The sequence below is a fragment of the Harpia harpyja genome, chromosome 23 (assembly GCF_026419915.1).
Source record: "Harpia harpyja isolate bHarHar1 chromosome 23, bHarHar1 primary haplotype, whole genome shotgun sequence".
Classification (NCBI taxonomy): domain Eukaryota; kingdom Metazoa; phylum Chordata; class Aves; order Accipitriformes; family Accipitridae; genus Harpia; species Harpia harpyja.
Genome location: NC_068962.1, coordinates 14,735,744 through 14,756,301, shown reverse-complemented (window position 1 = coordinate 14,756,301; position 20,558 = coordinate 14,735,744). Strand labels below are relative to the sequence as shown.

Genomic DNA, 20,558 nt, shown 5'->3' with positions numbered 1-20,558 from the left:
TTTTTAAGAGCAAAATGAATTCCCTGACGATGCAGATCTGTAAATGCTAGTTGTAAGATGCTGAGGAATGGAGGTTGTGAGAGGAGGCAATCTGCAGCTGAGAGTTAGATGTGACGTGAGGCTTAGTACAACGAGTGATACTTCCTGCTTGCCTTGTGCAGCTCCCTGCTCAGTGGCTCAGCTTCGGGGGATCTGACTTTTAACTTTTCCTCTCAATCTGTATGTGTACCAAGTTGAGGCCACGCGATGCCGGCTGTCGCATTCGGCTAGGTTGCCCCTGTTCAGGGAGGCTGCAGGGCGAGTCACCGATGGTGCTTTTCAAGGGGAAGCAGTGACCGTTTCCCCCCGCCTGGTGCATTGGAACAGAGAAAACTGTATGTATTTGAAGGAAATTTACTGAAATGGTGCTCCCGATCCAGATGTGCTGTTCAGTCCTACACTCTGTAAGGTAACTTATTTATTCAAAGTAGGTCATGGAACAGTTTTGGAAAATGAGAGGAGCAGGGAGGAAATTACAGGCAGAGTAAGCGACAGTGGTAGGTGACAAAATGAGTGTTTGACCTCAGAATGTTAGTGTAAGAGAAATTAAAAACCCTAAAACAATTTTGCAAGTAGAGTTGAGAGACTGAGCCAGTACCTTAACGCTGCAGCCAAGTTACTGTTTAAGCAGTTGCTTTCTGCTCACTTAAAAATTCTGAGCTAATAGTAGTCTGAAATGAAGTAGTAAACAAATTCTTAAAAAAAACCCCAAAACAATCTTTACCCCGAGACATGAGTATTTCAGAGACAAAAGAAGTCACCACATACATAAAAATATAAAAGACCTCCAGGATCGGTATGGGATTGTTTTACTTTCTTAGGTGATTAACTGATTTACTGATGTTGTGGTTAGAGGAGAGTCGTCCAACGGGAGTCTGGCCCTGACACAGCTCAGGCATAAACCACAGCCACTGCTGCCTTGATTAAAAAGCTTTCTCCGGTTAAGCATTCCCTTTCAGTGGCAGTGCCCTTTGCGTGCCACCAGTCAGCCTTCAATATATAAGGTACGTAAGGTCTTTCGTTACGAGATATAATTACTGTCCCTTATTACACCTTCCCCGAACCAGCCCGTTTTTCAACGCCGTACTCCCTAAACGGCAGAGAGATGAATTTCTACGTCAAACCGTTTCTCACATCAACATCTCTACACAACTTTTCCCTGTAGAATCTCGGTCCCGACGCTTCCTCGGCATACTGTCCCCGGGTCCCGGCCGGGCCCTGTCCCGGCACCGCCGAGCCCGCTGCCGCTCGCCGGAGCCCCGGGGGCTGCAAGCCCTCCCCTGCCCTGTTGCCCCCCTCCCCGCTCCCCTACCCACGCTGGAAGGAGCTGGCCGCCCGGCTTCGGCTTCCCGGCTTCAAAGCGGTATTTCCCCGCCCGAGGCAGGCGGCCGGCGCCGGGAGACCGCCGGCCGGGCCGAGGCGGGAAGCGGTGTGAGGGGAAGGCTGGAGGCCGTCGCCCGAAGGCAGCCCCAGGGGCGGGAGCCGTCCCACAGCGGGGGGTTCTCCGGGCTGGCGGTCGGTACAGCTCCCCCGAGGTGCCCGCCGCCCTCATGGCCGTCGGTCGGGGTCTGTCTGTCTGTGTGTGTGGGGGGGTCCTGCCGGGGTGGGGGCGGCGAGGCTGGGCAGCGCCCGGCGGCCACCCCGCTCCCCGTCCCGTCCCGCCCCGCCGGCGGCTGAGGTAAGCGGGACCGGTGGGCGTCTATCTACCGGCGGCTCTCGTCACCCGGCGACGGGTCTCCCCCTAATCGGGTTTCCATCAGTCTCCGCGGGGGCGTATAAAAGGAGCCGCCGCGGGGCGAGGCGGGCAGAGCGCGGCGCTGCCCACCCCCGTTCCCGCCCGGCCCCATGCAGCCCGCCATGATGATGTTCTCCAGTAAGTACTGGGCGCGGAGGGGCTTCTCGCTGGACTCGGCCCTGCCGGAGGAGCGGCCCGCCGGCGGCGGCCTCACCGTAAGTGGCGGGGCCGGGAGCGGGGCTTCGCCGGCGTGGGCGGGAGGGGAGAGCCGGTGGGTCGGGTTCGGGGGGCCCGGTGCCAGGGAGCCGTCCCCCTTCCTCTTCGCTTTAAGGTCAGGCGAGGAGTTTTTCAGCAGTTGCAGGGGCCGGCGGAGCGAATTTGGCCGTCCGATCGGTCCTCGTTCGAAAGGCTGCCTTCAGGGTGTCTCTGAAGGAAAGTTGCGTTAGAAATCCAAGCCTTACCGCAGGAGTGAACCGTGCGGCTGCTGGAGTAAGACAACAGCATTGGGGTCCGGTTCAGGTGGTTTTAAGTGCTTGAATTTTGAAAGGCTTTGGTTACTCCTGCGGGCTGTATGCGTCAGCCGAATCAGTCTTTCTGAGGCACTCGCAAACCTCGGAGCACGATAACATAAAACTTTTTTGTCAGCACACAAATCGCGTGCACTCAGGCTGCGTTGGTGCCTATGGCACTTCCATGGCTGAGCAGCTGGCGTTGAGGTTTCCCAGCTTCTGCCCACTAGCAGGGGTGCAAGAATCATGCAGTTTCCCTCTTGAAAACCCTCTCGGGAGGTAGAAGCAGTTCTCTGTAAGATGATGATATGGGTGCAACAGGTGCTTGGGTGATTTCAAGCACGGGATAAAGTTCTGTATGCTTACAGGTGAATGTATTTGAATAGGAGTTTACTTTAATAAGAGTAAAGAATGTTAATAGGTGCTAATAATGTAATCTGCTCTCAATATGTGAAATGTTTAGGATTATGAAGACTTTGCCTCCTGTAAAGTTTTGCAACGTGTGAAGATTCAGATCACTTGAGTAGAATGAAGAGAATGCACCAGTTTGTACCAGTTGTGAACTGGCCTGTTGTCTTTATAGAAAAATGTGAAGTATCCCTATTCGTATATGCTTTGTTTCTGTTGGAAATATTGAATTAAATATGATAAATTTGCTTTACTGTCTTTATATTTGAGCTACTTTCTTCTCTGAGTTCTGCTATAGATGACTTTTATTCCTGAGTACTTGCGCTTGCTCCAGATAATTCATTTTTGCTAGGAAAATTGACCTGCTACTCATTATTTAATTATGAAGTGTACTAATGAGCATGGCTGATAAGATTTGAGTTCTTGCAATATCACAGCCTCTTCTACTGGGCTCCTAACAAATAGGTATTCTAGTTTTCATATGCTTTAGAGGGTCTTTCAGTCATCACTTCAGGTAATGCTTGCTTTGAGAGTATTAGGCAACCCGTGACAGTCTTGGAAGGTGCCAAGTGCTCTCGTTTCCCAGAGGAATCAATGATATTTAGATTGTCAGACACTCAGTTGACTACGTGATCCTTGGTACATAGCTTCTAGAAAGCAGGACCCAGTGAGAAATCACAGATGCTATAAAAATAGCACCTTTGTCACTTCACGTGGAGGTTGTGTGTTTGATGTATGTGAAAAGGATTCAGCCAAATCCCAAATATTATTGAAGTTAAAACAAAAGTGACCTTCCCCTGAACTATCACTGAGCAAAGCTCCTACTGAGCAGAATCAAATAAGCTCAATTACTAAAAAGTGAGCATGTTTGAAACCTGTCATATGTCATTCTACAAACATAATTGCTTTTCCAGATTGTTCCTGTGTAGTCTAATGATTAGAAAAGATCACAGGGACTTTTTAGCATGTCCAGTAACTAGTTTAAATGTGGCTGCTTTAACCTGTGCCATTTAAAGAGTGGCTTTTGGTAAGATTATGCATTTTAACTAGCCCTCTTTTTAATTCAGTGCATTCTTGTACCTTAAAAAAAAAAATCTGAGAAGATCCAGTGGGAGCTGATTTGAGAGCTGTGGGCTCTGTATTCAGTAGAGGGAGATATTTTAGAGTGGGCTAGGATTGGGTAAAAAAGTAAACCAAATTGACACGAACCATGTGGATGCATTAAGATGGATGTGATACAAATGCCTTGTCACTGTCAGCGATATCCATTTTTAAGAAAATCATTTTATATCACCTGGTTTGAAAAGGAGTCGGGCTGAAGCTTACTAATTTTTTGCTGGGTCATGAAGCACTTGATAAAATCTTGTAAAATCTTCTAGAAGCACAGGGAGACCCTTTGCTGAAGTCCACTGTTGCAGGTCCACAGACATTATGCAAGTGGGATAACCTACCTGTAAGGAAAAAAGAAGAGATTTAACTTGGCTTTCATCAAGTGTTATGAAACCTGTTTAAAAACTTCATTTTTGGGTTATTTTCTGTAAGCTGCTTTACAATTTACTAAAGGACAATTTAATCCATGTGGAATAGTTGTATATGATTCTTAATTTCTATCTTCACATTTTTTCAGTGACTGTGTTATGGATGATAAAAAAGCAGTTAGCATCTCACTGGAGATTTAATTTCTCCAGGAGTCACAACCTGGGTATTGGAAAATGCAGGCTGTTTTTTGAAAATCATGGTCGATCTTATAAAAATTGTCTGTAAAGGCTGTACTGTTGGCATCTCAACAAGATTTAAGCTGATATAATTACATTTTTTTGGAAAATGCTGGCTGAAATTTGGCTTAAAGCAGTCTTTGACCCCTAAATCGTGAGAAGAATGTAGGAGTAGCTGAGGATGGTGTCATTTTCTGGTTTTTTTTTTAAGTGCCTCAGCCAGCTCATCTTCTATGGGAGGTGCAGTTTTTCACAGTGAGAACAATCAGCCATTAGAATAATCTCCCCAGGGAAGTGGTGGATTCCCCAACATTGGACACTTTTAAGATTTGGCTTGACGGGGTGTTAGGCCATCTTGTCTAGACTGTGCTTTTGCCAAGAAAGGTTGGACCAGGTGATCCTTGAGGTCCCTTCCAACCTGGTATTCTGTGATTGTATGATGCAGTCTATGCTTATATTTCTGTCCTTGTTTGTGTAATCAACAGACATTTTGTTTTCTCAGGAAAAATGACGTTACATGACAACATTAATTGTACTACAACAGAGAACATAAAGTTTGTGTTTTAAATTTAACGGTTAATATAAAAATACAGACCAGTGTAAATCATTGTAAATTGACTGGTACAGGTTAGAATAGCATCACTGCAATTTTGTGGTAATTTAGACTGTCTCCATTTGCATCATATTTATTACTAATGATAGCATTGCCCTAATAATATAATCATATTTGTATCTTAAACATTCATATGCTTTTCCTTAAGTTCTTTTTTATGGACTGGCCTCTTACACAATCATTTCTAGCAGCTGCCTTTGACCTGTGATTCTGGTTTCAAGTCAATGCATTACCTTTTAAAATAAGTCTGGATGAGTTCCATTCCAGCTGTTTTCTAACAAAAATTTTTCTTTGCGTAAAAAGACTTAATTTTGGGAAATGCCTGTTTGCCTCTGAGATGATGTTGTTCTTTATCCATTTGTAGCTAAACAGATCCAGTTCTGGGAAAAATGAGGAAAAGAAAGGGAATAAGGGAAATGGGAAAGGTGAATCTGTTTCTGAAGGTGGAAAGACAGCTGTGGTGTTTTCCTTGAAGAATGAAGTTGGTGGATTAGTGAAAGCTCTCCGACTCTTCCAGGTAAAGCTTACAAATCATTACACTGACTGGACTGAGGAAGGCTACTGAGGTCAGGTTGTTTGTTGGTATAAATCTAACGGACTGTGGCAGAAGGAATAGAGTGCGGTTATACTCTGCAGAATTGAATAAAAGTAACTTAAAATTTTATGGACCATTCAACAAAGCATTTTGGGCTCGTGAAGGGTTTTGTGGACTAAAGTTTAACAGTGATGCTGATGTTCACACCATTCACTTTAGATTTCCGTTGTGTGATTCTCAACGCTGTAAATTAGATTTGAAGGTGTCTGTGCAGGCCACAATGAAAGGAGGCACTTTCAGAGAATCTAAATTACATACAGGCAGGTGGTGGTGGCAGCCTTGCTGCAGGACAATGTTTGGTCATGAAGTTAAACGCATCTTTAGGTGCTTACAGGGTCAGGGCTTTATGTGTCTAACTAGAATGTAAATTGTGAAGTATTGGTCCCCATATAGATCCCCATGCAGTCGGTGTTTTTCGGTCAGACTGCTGGTGCTGCACATAGTCTGCTTGCCTTATTAATAAATTGAAGAGGGCTTGAAGGCATGTCTGAGGATAGTTAAAGCAAAGCAGTACGATAAAAGTCTTGGGTTGTTCAGTCTGTGCTGTGCAGTGAAGAGAAAGTTAGGAGCTGGCTCGGAGCCCACCATCAGAGGGGTGTAAGTGTGGGAGCGCTGGGCAATACCAGTGCTAACTCATGGGAGCTGGCTCTGGGAGCAGGTTCCCGAGGCTGGTGTAGATACTTAGATTCCCCAGCCAAGGAAAAGGGGTGAGTTAGACCCACAGGAGGGAGGCTGCCAGGAAGTGGAGTGTTTGACAGAAAGAGGGGAAGCCTAAGAGATTTAATAGGAGCTGCAGAAGGCGTCATGTTTTCAATGCAGCTTCTTTCCAAGGGGTAAGTGTCTCTAATTGCAGCTCTGGCTTAAATGCTTGAATGGGTTCATACCTGAAATCTTGGACTTCAGCAACTCCCCCTTCTTGGGAATGGGCATGTAACTCACTCTTAAAACACGGCTGGAAGATGTTGCAGAGATATCATCCCCATTCACGTAGTCATTAACGATTTGAGTACTGTGAGAGGAGCGCAGGGTTTGTTCTCTACTCAACCTAGGGTAGATCAGAGTGGATTTGTTACATAAATGGGTTAGCTAAGGAGATGCACCGTATACATACCTTATGGAGCATGCCAGTGAAAGAATTTATATCCATCCAGAGGTGTAAAAGCAGGGCCTGCTGGTTGGCTGTACCAGAGGGGACCTCCATCTGAAATGGACATTTATGTAAAATACAGCAGGCAAGTGGAAGTACAACCATGGAGTTCTCCCCATTTGGAAGTCAGAAAATGCTTTATTGGCTTCACTGAGCAAGTGAAAGGATAGTTGTGAAAAGTAACAGATAGTTTCTGTCTGGCAAAAAAAGGGAAAAAATTGGAGTCAATAGAAGTATTGGTTGAAAGCAGTCATCTAGTCCAACCTCCTGTTTTGAAACAAGGCTATCACAACACTAGATCAGGTCAGCTGTAACACGTTACGGTTATCTGTTGTTGTATGACACCCTTGGCAGACCAGTAGTTGTGGTGGGAGAGATACCCCCTAAGAAAGTTTTCATGCTAGAAGTGTTCACATACTCATGTTTGTTGCATCGTTTAGTTTTGATGGGGACATTGTAGTAGAGAATAGATTAAATTAGGTTATAATTTTATTACAATTTTATTACTATTAACACTTCGGGTTATTGATAATTACTGCAAGAAACATAGGTGAGGACTGATGTACAGCTATCCTCACAAAAATATTTTCTTCCTCACATGTTCATAAGAGATACTGAAGTAGCACATGTTTAATAGCATCTATTTAAAGAAGCACACTCGAATCTAGTTATATTAACGTTATTACTATGCACATTGCCTAATAAAATTGCATTAGAATTTAGTATTTATAGCAAAGGTAAATATAAAATTGCATTAGATGTTTTTTTTATCTTTTTAAAAATTTTGATGTTATACTGTCCTCTGTAAGAGATTGTCTTGGTAGATAAAGTTAAATAATTGGTTTAATTTCTTCAGTAAATATAATAGTTTTATTTTTACTTTCAGTATACAGATTTTTTTGTCTTCAGTATTTAAGTGTCACTAACTAATTGTGTAAATACAGAGTGAGTACTTTCAATGAAAGCACCTTTTAATAACTGGGAAAAACTTTCCTGAGGAATATGCCATCAATATTGCCCTTCTAGCTGGTATGTTTGTATTTCATCCATTATTTCATCTTTCCACAGGAGAAACATGTGAGTATGGTTCATATTGAATCACGAAAATCGAAGAGAAGGAACTCAGAAGTGGAAATTTTTGTGGACTGCGACTGCAGTAAGAAAGAATTTAATGAACTAATCCAGTTGCTCAAGTTTCAAACTAATATCGTATCTCTCAATCCGCCAGAAAACATCTGGACTGATGAAGAAGGCAAGGCTGCTTTTGTATCACTTGATTTAGACACTGACAAATGTTTTGCACAGGTATCTCCACAGTCTTACACTCCAGTACATTCAACTCATATTCTGTCTTCTACAGATCTCGACTGTGTCCCTTGGTTCCCCAGGAAGATATCTGAATTAGACAAATGCTCACAGAGAGTTTTGATGTATGGATCTGAGCTGGATGCAGATCACCCTGTAAGTGTAACATAAAATTGTCTTGCAGATAATTTGTTCGGGTTATTTGCCAGTCAAATAAAATGCCTCTTGGCTGCTGATTGAGTGCTTTTTTGAGCATATGGTTTTCAGAAGGTGGGGATTTAGTTCTCTTCAGTAGTTTTGGTGAATTGATTTTCCTTTTCTGTAGTAGGACACCCAGAAAGGAGGTCCTCCAGAAAACTTACTCAGTGTTTAACAACTATGTCCCCTTTTGTGCTGTTTTCATTTATTTATTTTTTTAAGTAACTAGTTGATAGAAAGGTTTCAAACTCTGAAGAGTTTAGATCAATGTGACCTTTGGTTCTGCCAAAAGTAGGTCTTAGGTAAGAATTGATATTAACCTAAGTGTCAGAGAAGAAAGAATTATGAAGGAAGACTTCCTTGGGCACTCAGGAGGTAATTACAAAATAAAACAGAGCAACATGTTCCTGTTTCTGCATGAATGCAGCAGATGGGAAGGTGTCTCATGTTGTTTCCTGACTTTGGTGACAGGAGACAAGCCTGCGATTCACACAAGCTGTATCTGCTGTAGTGCCAAATGCTCAGTGCAAAAGGCAGAAAAATAGATTTGTTATTGTTTTATTTCTTTTGGCTGATGTCCATAAATGCTTAACCCCTCAGTCTTTAGATGGTAGATGATTGCAAGCATTTGTGTTACAACATTTTCACTTATTATAAATCCAAGTTTCTACCTTTGGACCATTTGGCTGAAAGATAGTGGTGGTAGCTAGTTGTATTCATTCCTAAAATAGGCTGGATTACACTGGTATTGTAGGAAACTTCCAGCTGAAAGGAAGTAGGTAATGAACGAAGATATCTGACTGTAAGACTGTCAGCCTTATAGAATCAGATTAAACTCTAGCTGTAGGTGACAGTCTCCTTTGGTTTTTTTGTCACACACATTTTTCTTGGCATTGTCCAAGATGGTGAAAAATGGCCCCGAAGAGTTTGTAAGTGACTGCAGAAAGGTCAGTTTGTTGTAGGGGACTTCCTAGTGATGCATCTGTGTACTGTGGTACTACAGTGCCTGTGCAGACTCCTTCCTGGTGGCTGCCTTGGCTGAGGAGAGGCAGGTCCTCCTGGTGGCCCTGGATTTGGGGCTCGCTCTCAGTGCAGAAATGGCATTCGGACTGCTGCCTTCTGTCCCATCTGCTCCACAGCTGCTCCATCGGCCGTGCCTTGGTGGGAGCTCGGGCGCAGACCCTCATGCCTGTGCACACGAGCAAACGAACCTCGTTGCTGTGTCCCGTGGCAGCCCCACTTCCCTGTCTCCAGTGTCACCTGCCCGTGTATCAGCCACAATAATCATCATCGTCTCGCTTGGTTCCCAGCCATACCTGCCATGTGTGAGCCCTTCCCGCAACTGGGGAGCGCGTTCCTGGATCCTGGTTTCTGCCATGCGCTTCTTGATGACAAACTAGGATTTACCTTACGTTTTCTCGGGATGGAAAAGCCTGTTGATTACCTTCAACCATTAACAGTAATTTGGTTCAAACAGAGGCTGTAGTGGCAGTTCATTCTAGCCTTGAGTTGATGACTGTGACGGGCCATTTGATACTGTTTTATGTTCTGAGCTGGTGCCTTCATTAAATACTTGAGTGCTCTGCTGAAAATCTGCCTTCAGTTTTACAGACAATGAAAAAAGACATTTGCATTATATGAATATATATTTTACACTTGGGGAAACACTTATAAACATAATTTACACACCATTTGTTAGCCTATGCAGCATGCTAAGTATTGGAGATGGGGGGAAAAAACTGTAAAATCTGTGACTGGCCTTTCACAGGCTACTTCTGGTGCCTGCCCTGTTCCTTAGTGGTGGTGCGTAGGTGTCAAGAGGACCAAGAGAATTACCCTATTACAGAACCAGTATAGCACCACTTCAGCAGCATAGCCCTAACCCACTCCATATTGGCTAATGGTTTCAGTCTCAGTTTCACTACATGTGACAGGCTTTTAAATCCCCTGTGCTGTCTTCCATTACTTTTCAGCTCTTAACTGTCTGCAGCTGAGCAGCTCAACGCTTATGTCAAAAGGTATTAAGCAGACAAGGAGGCTCCCCCAGATTACAGCAACTTTTTGCCAGTCAAAAAGCTCTTCTGTGTAGGAGTGGAGGCTTGAGGGTTTTCTGCAGTCCTCTGACATCCTCCCTTACTCTGCCCCAGCAGCGCAGCTTTGGTTATGGGGCAGTAAAATGCCTTCTGAGTTTTCTGGAAGCTCATACAAATATTTCAAATCAAATGACATTATCTTTTCATTCCCTTCGGTGATTTGTGTTTGTGTATGTGAGCAGTGAGGAAAAAATGCATTTTGCTTTTCAGTTCTGACTAGGGGAAACTTAAATGCACTTTCTGGGCTCCTAACTGGGGAACTTAGATGACTTTTTACCCTTTTTCATCTTCAAGAGGTTGACAGTTCTGCCTTGAAAATAGATAACTCTTTATGTAGTCCAAAACCTGAAGTGTCTACATCTTTTATAGGTATAGAAGAGATCTTGGTTTAGTTTTGAATAGCTCAGAGGGCTGTAACTGGCTGGTGTGTATGTGTTATACAGCTCTTTTGCGCTTAATACGGAAAAGGTATGAGCCTACTGTAGCCCACGAGGTAGAGCCCTTCCTCTGTAACTCAAATTGGAGCAATATGCATATTTGCTGTTGGAGGCTGATCGCTCAGTCCCTGATGTGTTGGTTAAGATGGCAACTGCTGAAGTAGCATCTTCAAAATGAGTTGCGTATGAGCTCTGGGCGCTTGATTCTTCTAGTGAAGAAAAATGTGTTAAGGATAGGTAAATTATTCTGCTTTGTGCCTGCCTGTAGATCTCCATTCAGATTAAGGAAGACCTGAGTGAGACAAAATGACAAGGAAAAAGTTTCCCTTTTTCAACATCTTGGATGAATGACTGTACCTATGCATGAACTTGTCTTGAAAAAACTCCTGTGGGACTTTGGTGGGGGAAAACGTGAAGAAATCCTTATCTTCTCTTGCAGTCCAGTAGATAGTGTTAATCAAAATACAATATAATTAGGTACTAAATAAACACTTTAATGATATGTTTTATAATTATAATTCTTACAGCTAATTTTGTGTTCTTATTGTAAATTACTCTCTTCTTCCTTGCATAAGGGATTTAAAGACAATGTCTATCGACAGAGAAGAAAGTACTTTGTGGATGTTGCCATGAGCTATAAATAGTAAGTACTGGCATAATTCTTCCCCATGCTGCTGACTAGTTAGAATTCATGCTCTACTTAATTCTGTAGGATGAAATTTAACAGTAGACAAAGTCATCCTTTAAACTTTGACTAGTTTAGTGTAGGCTATAAATGACAAACCTGATGCTTGAAATCCCGTTACATTTTCGGTACAGAAACGGGCAAGTAAAGCATTTGAAAGGTAAGCACTATCTCTTCAGCATTTTATTCATAGCCGCTTGAACTTAAGAAACTCTTTTACAAATGCTTGCATGTCTTAATGACAAACTGATGCACTGCACATATCTAGCATCCCTACATAGTTGGACAAGCTCACTAAAACCCCAAATTACTATTTTCTTCTTGTGCGCTTACTATACTGGACGCTGCAAAATGCCATTTATCAATTTTGCCAACACAGCTCTAAATTTCTCAGAACTCAGTCAGTGGATTTCTCTGTAGTTAGTGGAGCTGGTGCCTGTGCACAAATGCACTGTATGTGTTTTCTTATTTTGATTTTTTTTTTTCCCCATGTCAAGTCAGTATTTTCCATTTGCTACCGTCCCTGGAAGTTAGGAAACTTTCTGTGCTACCTACAAATACCTACTGTGTTGCAATTTTCTTGTCACAGAAGCATTCAATTAATTCTAATCGTACTCTAGGTTTTATTTGCAACAGGCCAAAGCCCTCATTCTCAAGGGAAAGAACATCCTAATTTCATGTTCTTTTCCATTTTACCACACTTCTTCAGGTTTTTCATTTTTCTCCTTTGAGATTTCTATCAACATTGTTTAAAGAATATAAAACACAACAATTTTTTTCTCCCTTCGTAGAAGGCGTGGCCTGTCAGGAAGCAATTCAGAAATGGATTTTTGAAGGTTTTTCAGTTCTGTTTTTTTGTTTTTAGTATAAGGCTAGTGTATGGGCGCTAGAAGGCTGGGGGGACAGGCAGATTAACTCTGCTTTGTGACCATATAATCCTGATTATATTTCTCCCTTACCTTTGTCCCATTCCTGTCGTTAAGCTATTACCAATCTAGTAAGTGTGTAAGTGCTACTGTTGGTCTGCCCATGGTGGCATTTGTTTAGCTGGGTGCTCGTGACATTCATCCAGCACACTGAGCTGCTGCCTGCTGGGGGCAGGGAGCTGGTTGGTAGAGAAGCTTCCTAGGCTGCCAAGGTAAGTCTTCAGTTTAGCCAGCTTTCAAATGTAAATTGAGATAGTTCTTTTGTTTGTTTGTTTACAGCTGATTGATTTATTACCCTTTTTTTTCAGTCTAATGCTTGTGGTAGAGTTAGTGCTTCTTGCCTAGCATTTATTGCAGTGTGGAATGTCAGGCAGGTACCTGTGGATGAGGGCAGACTGTACGTGCTCTTAGAGCTCTTTCAGTAAGTCCGATAGTTCTGCATTTACCCATGACGGTAGCAGTAGTGCCATGCATTTCACAGCTGCTAAGTTGCTGGAAATGCCTTCCTCCCTTCTCCCTCTTGGCTGCCTAAGTGCTGGAAAGATCATGCAGCTGGCTCACTAAGCAGTGGTTGGTCTTCTGCTACACAGGTTTGGTTTTTTTTCACCCTGAAACCAGTGAGAAACATTTTTTCACAAAAATCATGTAGAGTAATCCTCCATATTCCCAGAAGAAACAGATAAGGGAAAGGAAGAATATTTTCCTTATTTAGATTTTGAAGGCTCAAGAACCATTTCTGCAGGCAAATTACAAAAATCAAACAAGCCCAACCAGAGGTTATTTGGGGGCCAGACTTTGTACTTCAGCAAAACTGCTCAGAAGTACTCCTTCATCCCACTGATCTTTTCAAACCTTTAAAAGATTTCAAACTCTTCCTATTATTATGAGCAGAGGGAAAACAAGATGCTTCAAATATTTTTAGCCGGGGACCACAAAATGACTGGGAGGCCAGTCCTTAGGGCAGTTACCTAAGATGGGGCAAAATCTCGTTCATACTCCTCAGGTCTCCTGCAGTGGTTATCTTAATCCCAGGGATGTGCCGTATCTACTGGGCTGTACAGTCTGTCTGTCTCTGGGTGTGCCTGTAGATACAGCTCGGGGAGACATTTGCCCTCAGCATCCTGCAGCTCAGCCTAAGCCACGCTGAGGAAAGGCAAATCAGCTCAGGGAGGACTCTGTGCTGCTACAGCTAAGCTGTTTCTGCTACGGTACTGGGGAGCTCAGAATTTATATAGGTGTCTCGACGCTACATTGCAGTCTCATCACACTCTCTTCTGTGGTCTAATGGCTATTTACTTATTTATACAAAAGGAACAGCTCTGTTGTCAGGACTGCTTCCCTTAGGGGTAAGTTCAGGACATTGCCTCGAACCTGTGAGTGTCTTCCAGGTAAGTGACCTTCCTAATCACTTACTGAGGCTTGATGTGTTTCTACTTTTCATTTTCCAGTGTAAAAAAAAAAAAACCCACACTTGTTTCCTTAAGAAAATAACAAAGACGTTTGGCTGCAAAGAATTGGCTGCAAGGAACTGGCTCTGTAAAAAAAATTGTTGAGTTGAAAATCTCGGATCAGCATCTCCTTTATGAATTGCTACTGTTCTATAGTAGTAGATGTTCTGCTTTGCTTGAACTTAAAGAAGCCTCTGTAGTGGAGAGAGAAAAACACTAAGCAGTGAACTTGAAGGAGCAGATATTTGCTGGTGCTGGGTGTTAAAGGGAAAGACATGTTAATAGAGCACAGCAGTGAAGATCAGCTGTATGAAATAAATGGACAAAAAAAAATATTCCTCCCTTCTTCACTTAGCTTCTATCCTAAAGATAGTGAAAAATGTGTTAATCTTGCTAATTAGTCCTTTGAGACTGATTAGGGATTGAAAAAGTGTTGAGAAAATTAAATCTGGAGGAAAAATGCGATGTTTAAGAGGGAATTCATAAGTTGATAGCTCATGACCATGGCAAAATGGAAAGACCCTATTTTAATAAGGGGAAATAAAAATTCAGGATGGGTTAGCTTGTAGAGTCAGCCACAAGAAAACTGGCTATGCAGGCTGGCCATTTCTGTGATTTATTGAAATGTTTGAGCGCAAGGTGGGTCTTGCTTGTTGAAATAAGAGGGTGAGGAAAATGAGATTTGCAGAGCTGAGTGAGAAAGGCATAGGTTCTCCCTCAAGTCTGGCTGCCTTGATTGTCTCGATAAAGAAAGCAATATCATGATCAGCTGGAAGTAACATCAGCTCTCCTAGGCATAAATCCTGTTAAGGAATTAAAGTTCAGTGAACCTTACTTCAGTACTAATGAATTAATTGAAACAATAACTAAGTTACAAACCTTTTAGTGAGCAGTGGCCAAGCTTCAGATCCTTGATTGTGTTTATACCTCTCTAGTGACAGGCTGAATAGAAACTTGAGTTTTTCCACTGGTGCACACATTTCTTCCTCTTTGCTGGGCCAGTGCTGACCTGTACTGGCAGTATCCGTAGTAGCGGTCAGGTCTAAGGAAAAGGGATGAGGCTACTGCATGGTGTTCTGGCAACCCCAGGTGGATGGAGTAGCAACCTGCTTGTATCTGTCATGTACAGTACAATTTAGAATAGCTGTGTTATGCTTTCCGTGAACTGGCAGGCAGCTTAAGGCTGATAAAGTGTAAAGGTGAAGACAGATACTAGACCTGGAGGACTGACTCCCACAGCAGAATGGGCACGGACCCAGTGCAGCTCCTGTTGATGAGAAATGCTTCACTAAATGTGTTCCAATTCTTGTCGTGTCCGCAAAAGAGCAGCTGAAGGGGAACTAGCGGATGTATTGGATGTTCAGTGAGTCCTTAGCAAGTATGTGTACCTCATACCAAGTAGCCTTTGACTGACAGGTAACTGCCATGGATCAACATCCTTTGATATAGTGAAAGGCAAGGGGATTAAATGGTAAGTTTTCAATAAAGATGAGGGGACAACCAGAATGAATGTAGGGCAGATGATCCTCTCTTGTGCATGTAGGGACTGCATAGCAGCAACCGCATGTGACATGAGGGCTCGTTCCTTGTTACCTCGTGCGGTGGAGACAGAATTACGAACCAGGCAACGACAGAGATGGGGAGCCAACCCCCCAGCAAAAGCCCAGCACTGCACTTCTCCTGCAGTGGGATTCCCCAAGCCCGATACGCCTGTTCAGGTGCTGTCTGCGATACTGGGGAAGCTGCAGCACTGGGCTGGGAGTGCCCACATTGCCAGCCCTGTGGCAGAGGAGTGAGAGATGGGGACTGATGGGGCGGAGGAGGATCCTGTGAATCCCTTTGCCAGTCTGCGCTTCGTTACAGTGCGGGAAAAGAGGATACCTGAGGAGAAGGCAGTCTGCACAGATTACATACTATAGATGGTGAACATTAAATCCAGGGAAAGATTATAAAGTTTCTAGGGGGAATTAATGACATGAGATGATGGCCCATGGCATGGGAAATTCCTTACAGTTAAATACAAGGCAGTGCAAATTGGAAGGAGCCCTTCACACTCTTCACGCTGCCAGTCAGTTTTGAATTAGCCGTAACCACACAAGGCAAATCCTGGATGTCAGAGACAGATTAGCAGGTACCCTGGAAGGCTCCTGCTTGCAATTTCTGTACATCTGTGTAAGGGGGAGGAGGCAGGGGAACGGTGCGGAAGAAAAAAAAGGAGAGGTGTATTTAGAGCATTAGTTTCACCTAGGCTAGGCTGGTGGCTCTGAGGTGAGCTTCCTCATGATGTAGTCCTGCATGAATTTGGGGTTCCAAACATACCTGCACATGTAAGCAACAATCTAAACAATGTATATCTATATTAATTAGATCCACACGTTTCCAAACATCTACGTAATTGCCTAATCTTAACTTTGTAAAATGCTAGGTAATGATGCTGCGTCAGTATTATGTATTTTAAGGAATGCATAGAGCATTTAGTCTGCTGATGGTCTTACTAAATCTACAAGTTAGACTGAATCAGGATCTTCAGCTAACCACTTGCAAAGGCATCAGTGGCAATAAATGGAGAAGTACTACTCTTGTATAGGAACATGGCATATAAGAAATCCATCTTTCTACTACGATATGTACAAAGATTAAGAAATAGTCTCATTGCTTAATAAGAAGAAATACAGTTGTTATGAAATGAATGTAGTATGTACAACATAACATCAAGCAGTAATTCTAAGAAAAAAGCATCTAGCTGTCATTTAAAAATAGTTTTAAATAGTTTTAATAGTCTCTATCTGCCTTTATTTAAATAATGCTTTTCACAGAAATTTTGCCATCCACTGTCTGTCTAGAATCTGGTTGTATTCAAATGTATTTTGTATTATTGTGTTTTTTACAGTGGTCAGCCCATTCCCAGAGTGGAGTACACAGCTGAAGAAATTAAAACATGGGGGGTGGTGTTTAGGGAACTCAGTAAACTCTATCCCACCCATGCTTGTCGTGAATATTTGAAAAACTTTCCTCTGCTGACCAAGTACTGTGGATACAGAGAGGATAATGTGCCTCAGTTGGAAGATGTTTCTATTTTTCTTAAAGGTAAGATTCATATTTGGTTTGCCAATAGATACGATTTCATGAAAACACTCTTTTCTATTAGTATGAAATACAAAGCACATTAAATGAAAAGACTCCCAGCATTGTCAGTGGACTTTGGTTTAGTCTCTGAAGTATCATTCTGTTTTTGACATTCTCCATGGAAGAGAGTTTGTTGAGTCAAGACAGTCTTATGTATTTGCAAGTATGAAGTTGAGAGGAATTAAACAGCTGAACATGTATCACATGATGTTACCTTGCACAAGGTAAAAAGTCCTTCAGTACAGTGAAAAGAGCGAGCAGAGTTAGCTCTGCTCTTCTCATTGCCACAGGATGGGAGTTCTGATAATTGCAGTGGGCATCCCCCAAATATTCAGGCAGGTAAAAGAGGGAATAAAATGCCAAGATAAACTGAATTTAAAGAGGAGAGCAGGTTTGGCACATTGTTGTACGGTACAGCCTGATGAATATGAGGCTTTCCTGAGTGCTCAAGACCTCATGACACTAGTCATTATATTCGTATGTTGAAAAAAATCGGTGGGACCCCATAGGTGATCTGGTACTTCTCTTTCATGTTTTAAGGGATCTGTATATTACATATTTAAGTTTGAAAATACCCTTCTTTTTCATCTGTAATGGAAATGTATCCCATATGGAAGAAGTGGCAGACATGAACCTGCTGTTTTTAACTCTAGAAGAAAAGCCACCAAAGAGTTCATTTAAGATTTTCATTTCTCCTTAAGGGTCCCTTCAGATACATATACTTGTTCCTCAGTCCTCTTTTTCAGGAGCTTCAGGAGCTCAGGGACTAAAATATTGTAAAGATGGGTGTTTGGAAAAAAAAGTTAATGTGCTGTTAAGTGTTACAAGAAAAATTAGCAAAGCGTTTTATCCCAAATATGTATGGAAAATCTTTTAGCTAAGAGAATTGCAAAATTTTTAAAGAAAGGCTTATTTTCCTCAGTCCCTGCTTCATCCGTAACTCTTGTTTGTGAACACCTGCATTTACTAATTTACTCATCACTCTGAGTTTGGTTGTGTCCTTCTGGGTTTCTCATATATTGTATTGTGGTCCCTAAGGAATGATACCAAAGTATACAGGTTCTTTCTCCCTAACTAGAAACTCAAAACCTCACACTTCTTTCAGAAATATGTTTTTAGACTAAACACAGCAATAGTAGTGTCTGTTGAAGAAAAACTTTAACATTCTCCTGTAAACACTTGGAAAGAGTAAAGAATGAATTTGGGAGAGAAATGTGCTTTTTGGAGTCACTGAGTCTGAAATTATTCCCCACTGGGACTAATCTGACAAAGGAACGTTTTGTTAAATATTTAAATGAGGACCTCAGATGTGAAAGTCAGTATTTTACTGTCACAAACAGTATTTTATCTGTAAAAATAAGGATAGATTTGATTTAATCCTTTTCTGTTCTGTTAGTTTTTAATATATTTTACAGAAGTCATCTTCTGTTTTGGAAACTTTTTTCCCATTTGGTACCAGACAGAAAAATCAGATACTCTGTGATTTGAGAACACCACTTATGGTACCTTACCATCTTTTCTAGACAAAGGTATTCAAACCAACTTTGAAATACCTCAAGCTGTTTTCATTAAACAGATGCTAGCAATGCAAAATAGTTCTTGTACGTAATAGGTGAAAATGATGTGTGGTGATCTTCAGCCAAGATTCTCCATGTCATGCTTCTGGTAGAATAATTAACAGATTATTACCTGTCCTCAGAAACTGATATAGTGAGATATATATATATAATATGGTCTTTTATTTTCTCCTTCACTTCAGAAAGGTCTGGCTTCACAGTGAGACCAGTTGCTGGATACCTGTCTCCACGAGATTTTTTAGCTGGCTTAGCGTATAGAGTTTTTCACTGTACTCAGTACATACGACATGGCTCAGATCCTCTCTACACACCAGAACCGTAAGTTGCTAAATTTGCCTTAGTGCTGAAAAGATAGGCTCACTGGATTCTTAAAAGACCCCATTGGATTTGCCAAGATTGAAAAGAGAAACCTTCCTACAAATGTAAAAATCTACTTACACCATTGATGACAAAACACATTGGTGAGCCAGAATTTAATTCAAAGGCTTCTTATGGACTTTTTCCAAGGGTCTTAAATAACTGGGTTATTTATACGGTGGGTCAAAAAAATCTATCATCTGGATTATATTTCAATGGAAACTGGAGTTTTTAACTAAACATTTTGAAAAAGTGTCTAAAATTTTATTTTCTGTTGGACAACTAAGGAAAGTAGTTGGAAAAAAAGCCCTGAATCCCTTGAAAAAAACTGCTTTTAGAATTATAATTTGGTCTTCTTGTGTTCCCATTTATCTTCTTTGGGCCAGACTGCACAGTTGAACTTCATTTCTCTCCTGTAACACAACGCAAGCAAGTCATGAGGCACTATTCTCTCACCCAGAGAGGATATTAGATATGAAGCCTGTTATAGGGAACATGATAGAAATAAGAGACACTTTAATTATGACTTTCATGGGACAGCATTGCAGCTTTTCCAAAACAGAATATTGCGAGTTTGGATGAAATATTTTGGCATTTGGTCTCGTGATGAAAAGTGGGGAAAAAAAAGATTGAAGCGATTGTAGTTCTTGTCTTGTATTATATATGGTGTGCTCTGTGCAGTAATAACAGAACAATACATGTCAGTTAGATAATATGGAGGTATTTTTACCAAAGGCATCCGCTGATCTTGTAACCACAGGAATGACGTTTTCGCAGTGAATCAGTCATCAGGCCGTTAGCATGAAATTGTAGTTGTTGTTTAGTCAGCTTGGACTATTTGAGTGTCTTTTATTTTTGCCAAAATTTACACAAAGGGTTCATACATATGTATTCAGCTCCAGTCCTGTAAACATTTGGACCCATGTCTAACTTTGATTTCATGAATAGACTGCCAAAACCATGGAGTAATATTTTTGGATATAAAAGGATTAATGGAACCACAAATTAAGCTGTATTTAAAAATGCTCTAACATTATTCTGGCAGGAGTCACCAGGTGGTGCTGTTACACACTTATCTACTTTTGTCTTCAGCATGTGAACTGGGCAAAGTACTTGCTGAAATGCTACGAGGATAGTTTTGTGTGTGTGTTTCTTTTGGGAAAGAGGTGGTAATCCCTGAAGGAATTCACTCACTCCTGTAACCTCTGTAATTAGCACTTTAATCTCTTAAATTTGTAGGCAAATTTCTACAACGTAAAATCCTGAAAGAAGAGCTTGGGTATGTGATGCTGGATCTCTTCTGGTCTATCTGAAAATATCTGTACATATTTCAAAAAAAGAAATTATACTTAGGAATTACCAGGTTTTGCACCAATGATTTCCTCTCCTGTGGGAAGCCAGTGTCTCAGATTGCAGCACCCGCCAATGATCAGCAAAAGAATGATGACATTTACAAACTTATTACAAACTAGAAGAACATTTTCATCTATTGATAGGGGATTTAGGCACATAACTCCAACACATACAAAGGAAGGAACATCTTCCAGGAAACAATTAAGTGCATCTGTGCTTTTGCTGATGGTCTCTGGTTCATTGATTTGTGTATTTGAGACCCCTGTAGTTTTCAGGATGGTGCTTACGTTCA

At 41.8% G+C, this 20,558-nt stretch overlaps 1 protein-coding gene across 1 annotated transcript in view; it reads left to right on the top strand.

Annotated features, from left to right (window-relative positions):
• The first annotated feature begins 1,753 nt into the window (after positions 1 to 1,753).
• TPH2 (tryptophan hydroxylase 2) overlaps positions 1,754 to 20,558 on the top strand; it is a 52,613-nt gene continuing 33,808 nt past the window's right edge. Inside the window, exons 1-7 of the mRNA XM_052774751.1 lie at positions 1,754 to 1,989; positions 5,384 to 5,536; positions 7,830 to 8,013; positions 8,122 to 8,222; positions 11,370 to 11,437; positions 16,744 to 16,940; positions 18,739 to 18,874. Coding sequence (XP_052630711.1) covers positions 1,885 to 1,989; positions 5,384 to 5,536; positions 7,830 to 8,013; positions 8,122 to 8,222; positions 11,370 to 11,437; positions 16,744 to 16,940; positions 18,739 to 18,874 — 944 coding nt within the window. The 5' untranslated portion in view covers positions 1,754 to 1,884. The remainder of the gene's footprint in view (positions 1,990 to 5,383; positions 5,537 to 7,829; positions 8,014 to 8,121; positions 8,223 to 11,369; positions 11,438 to 16,743; positions 16,941 to 18,738; positions 18,875 to 20,558) is intronic.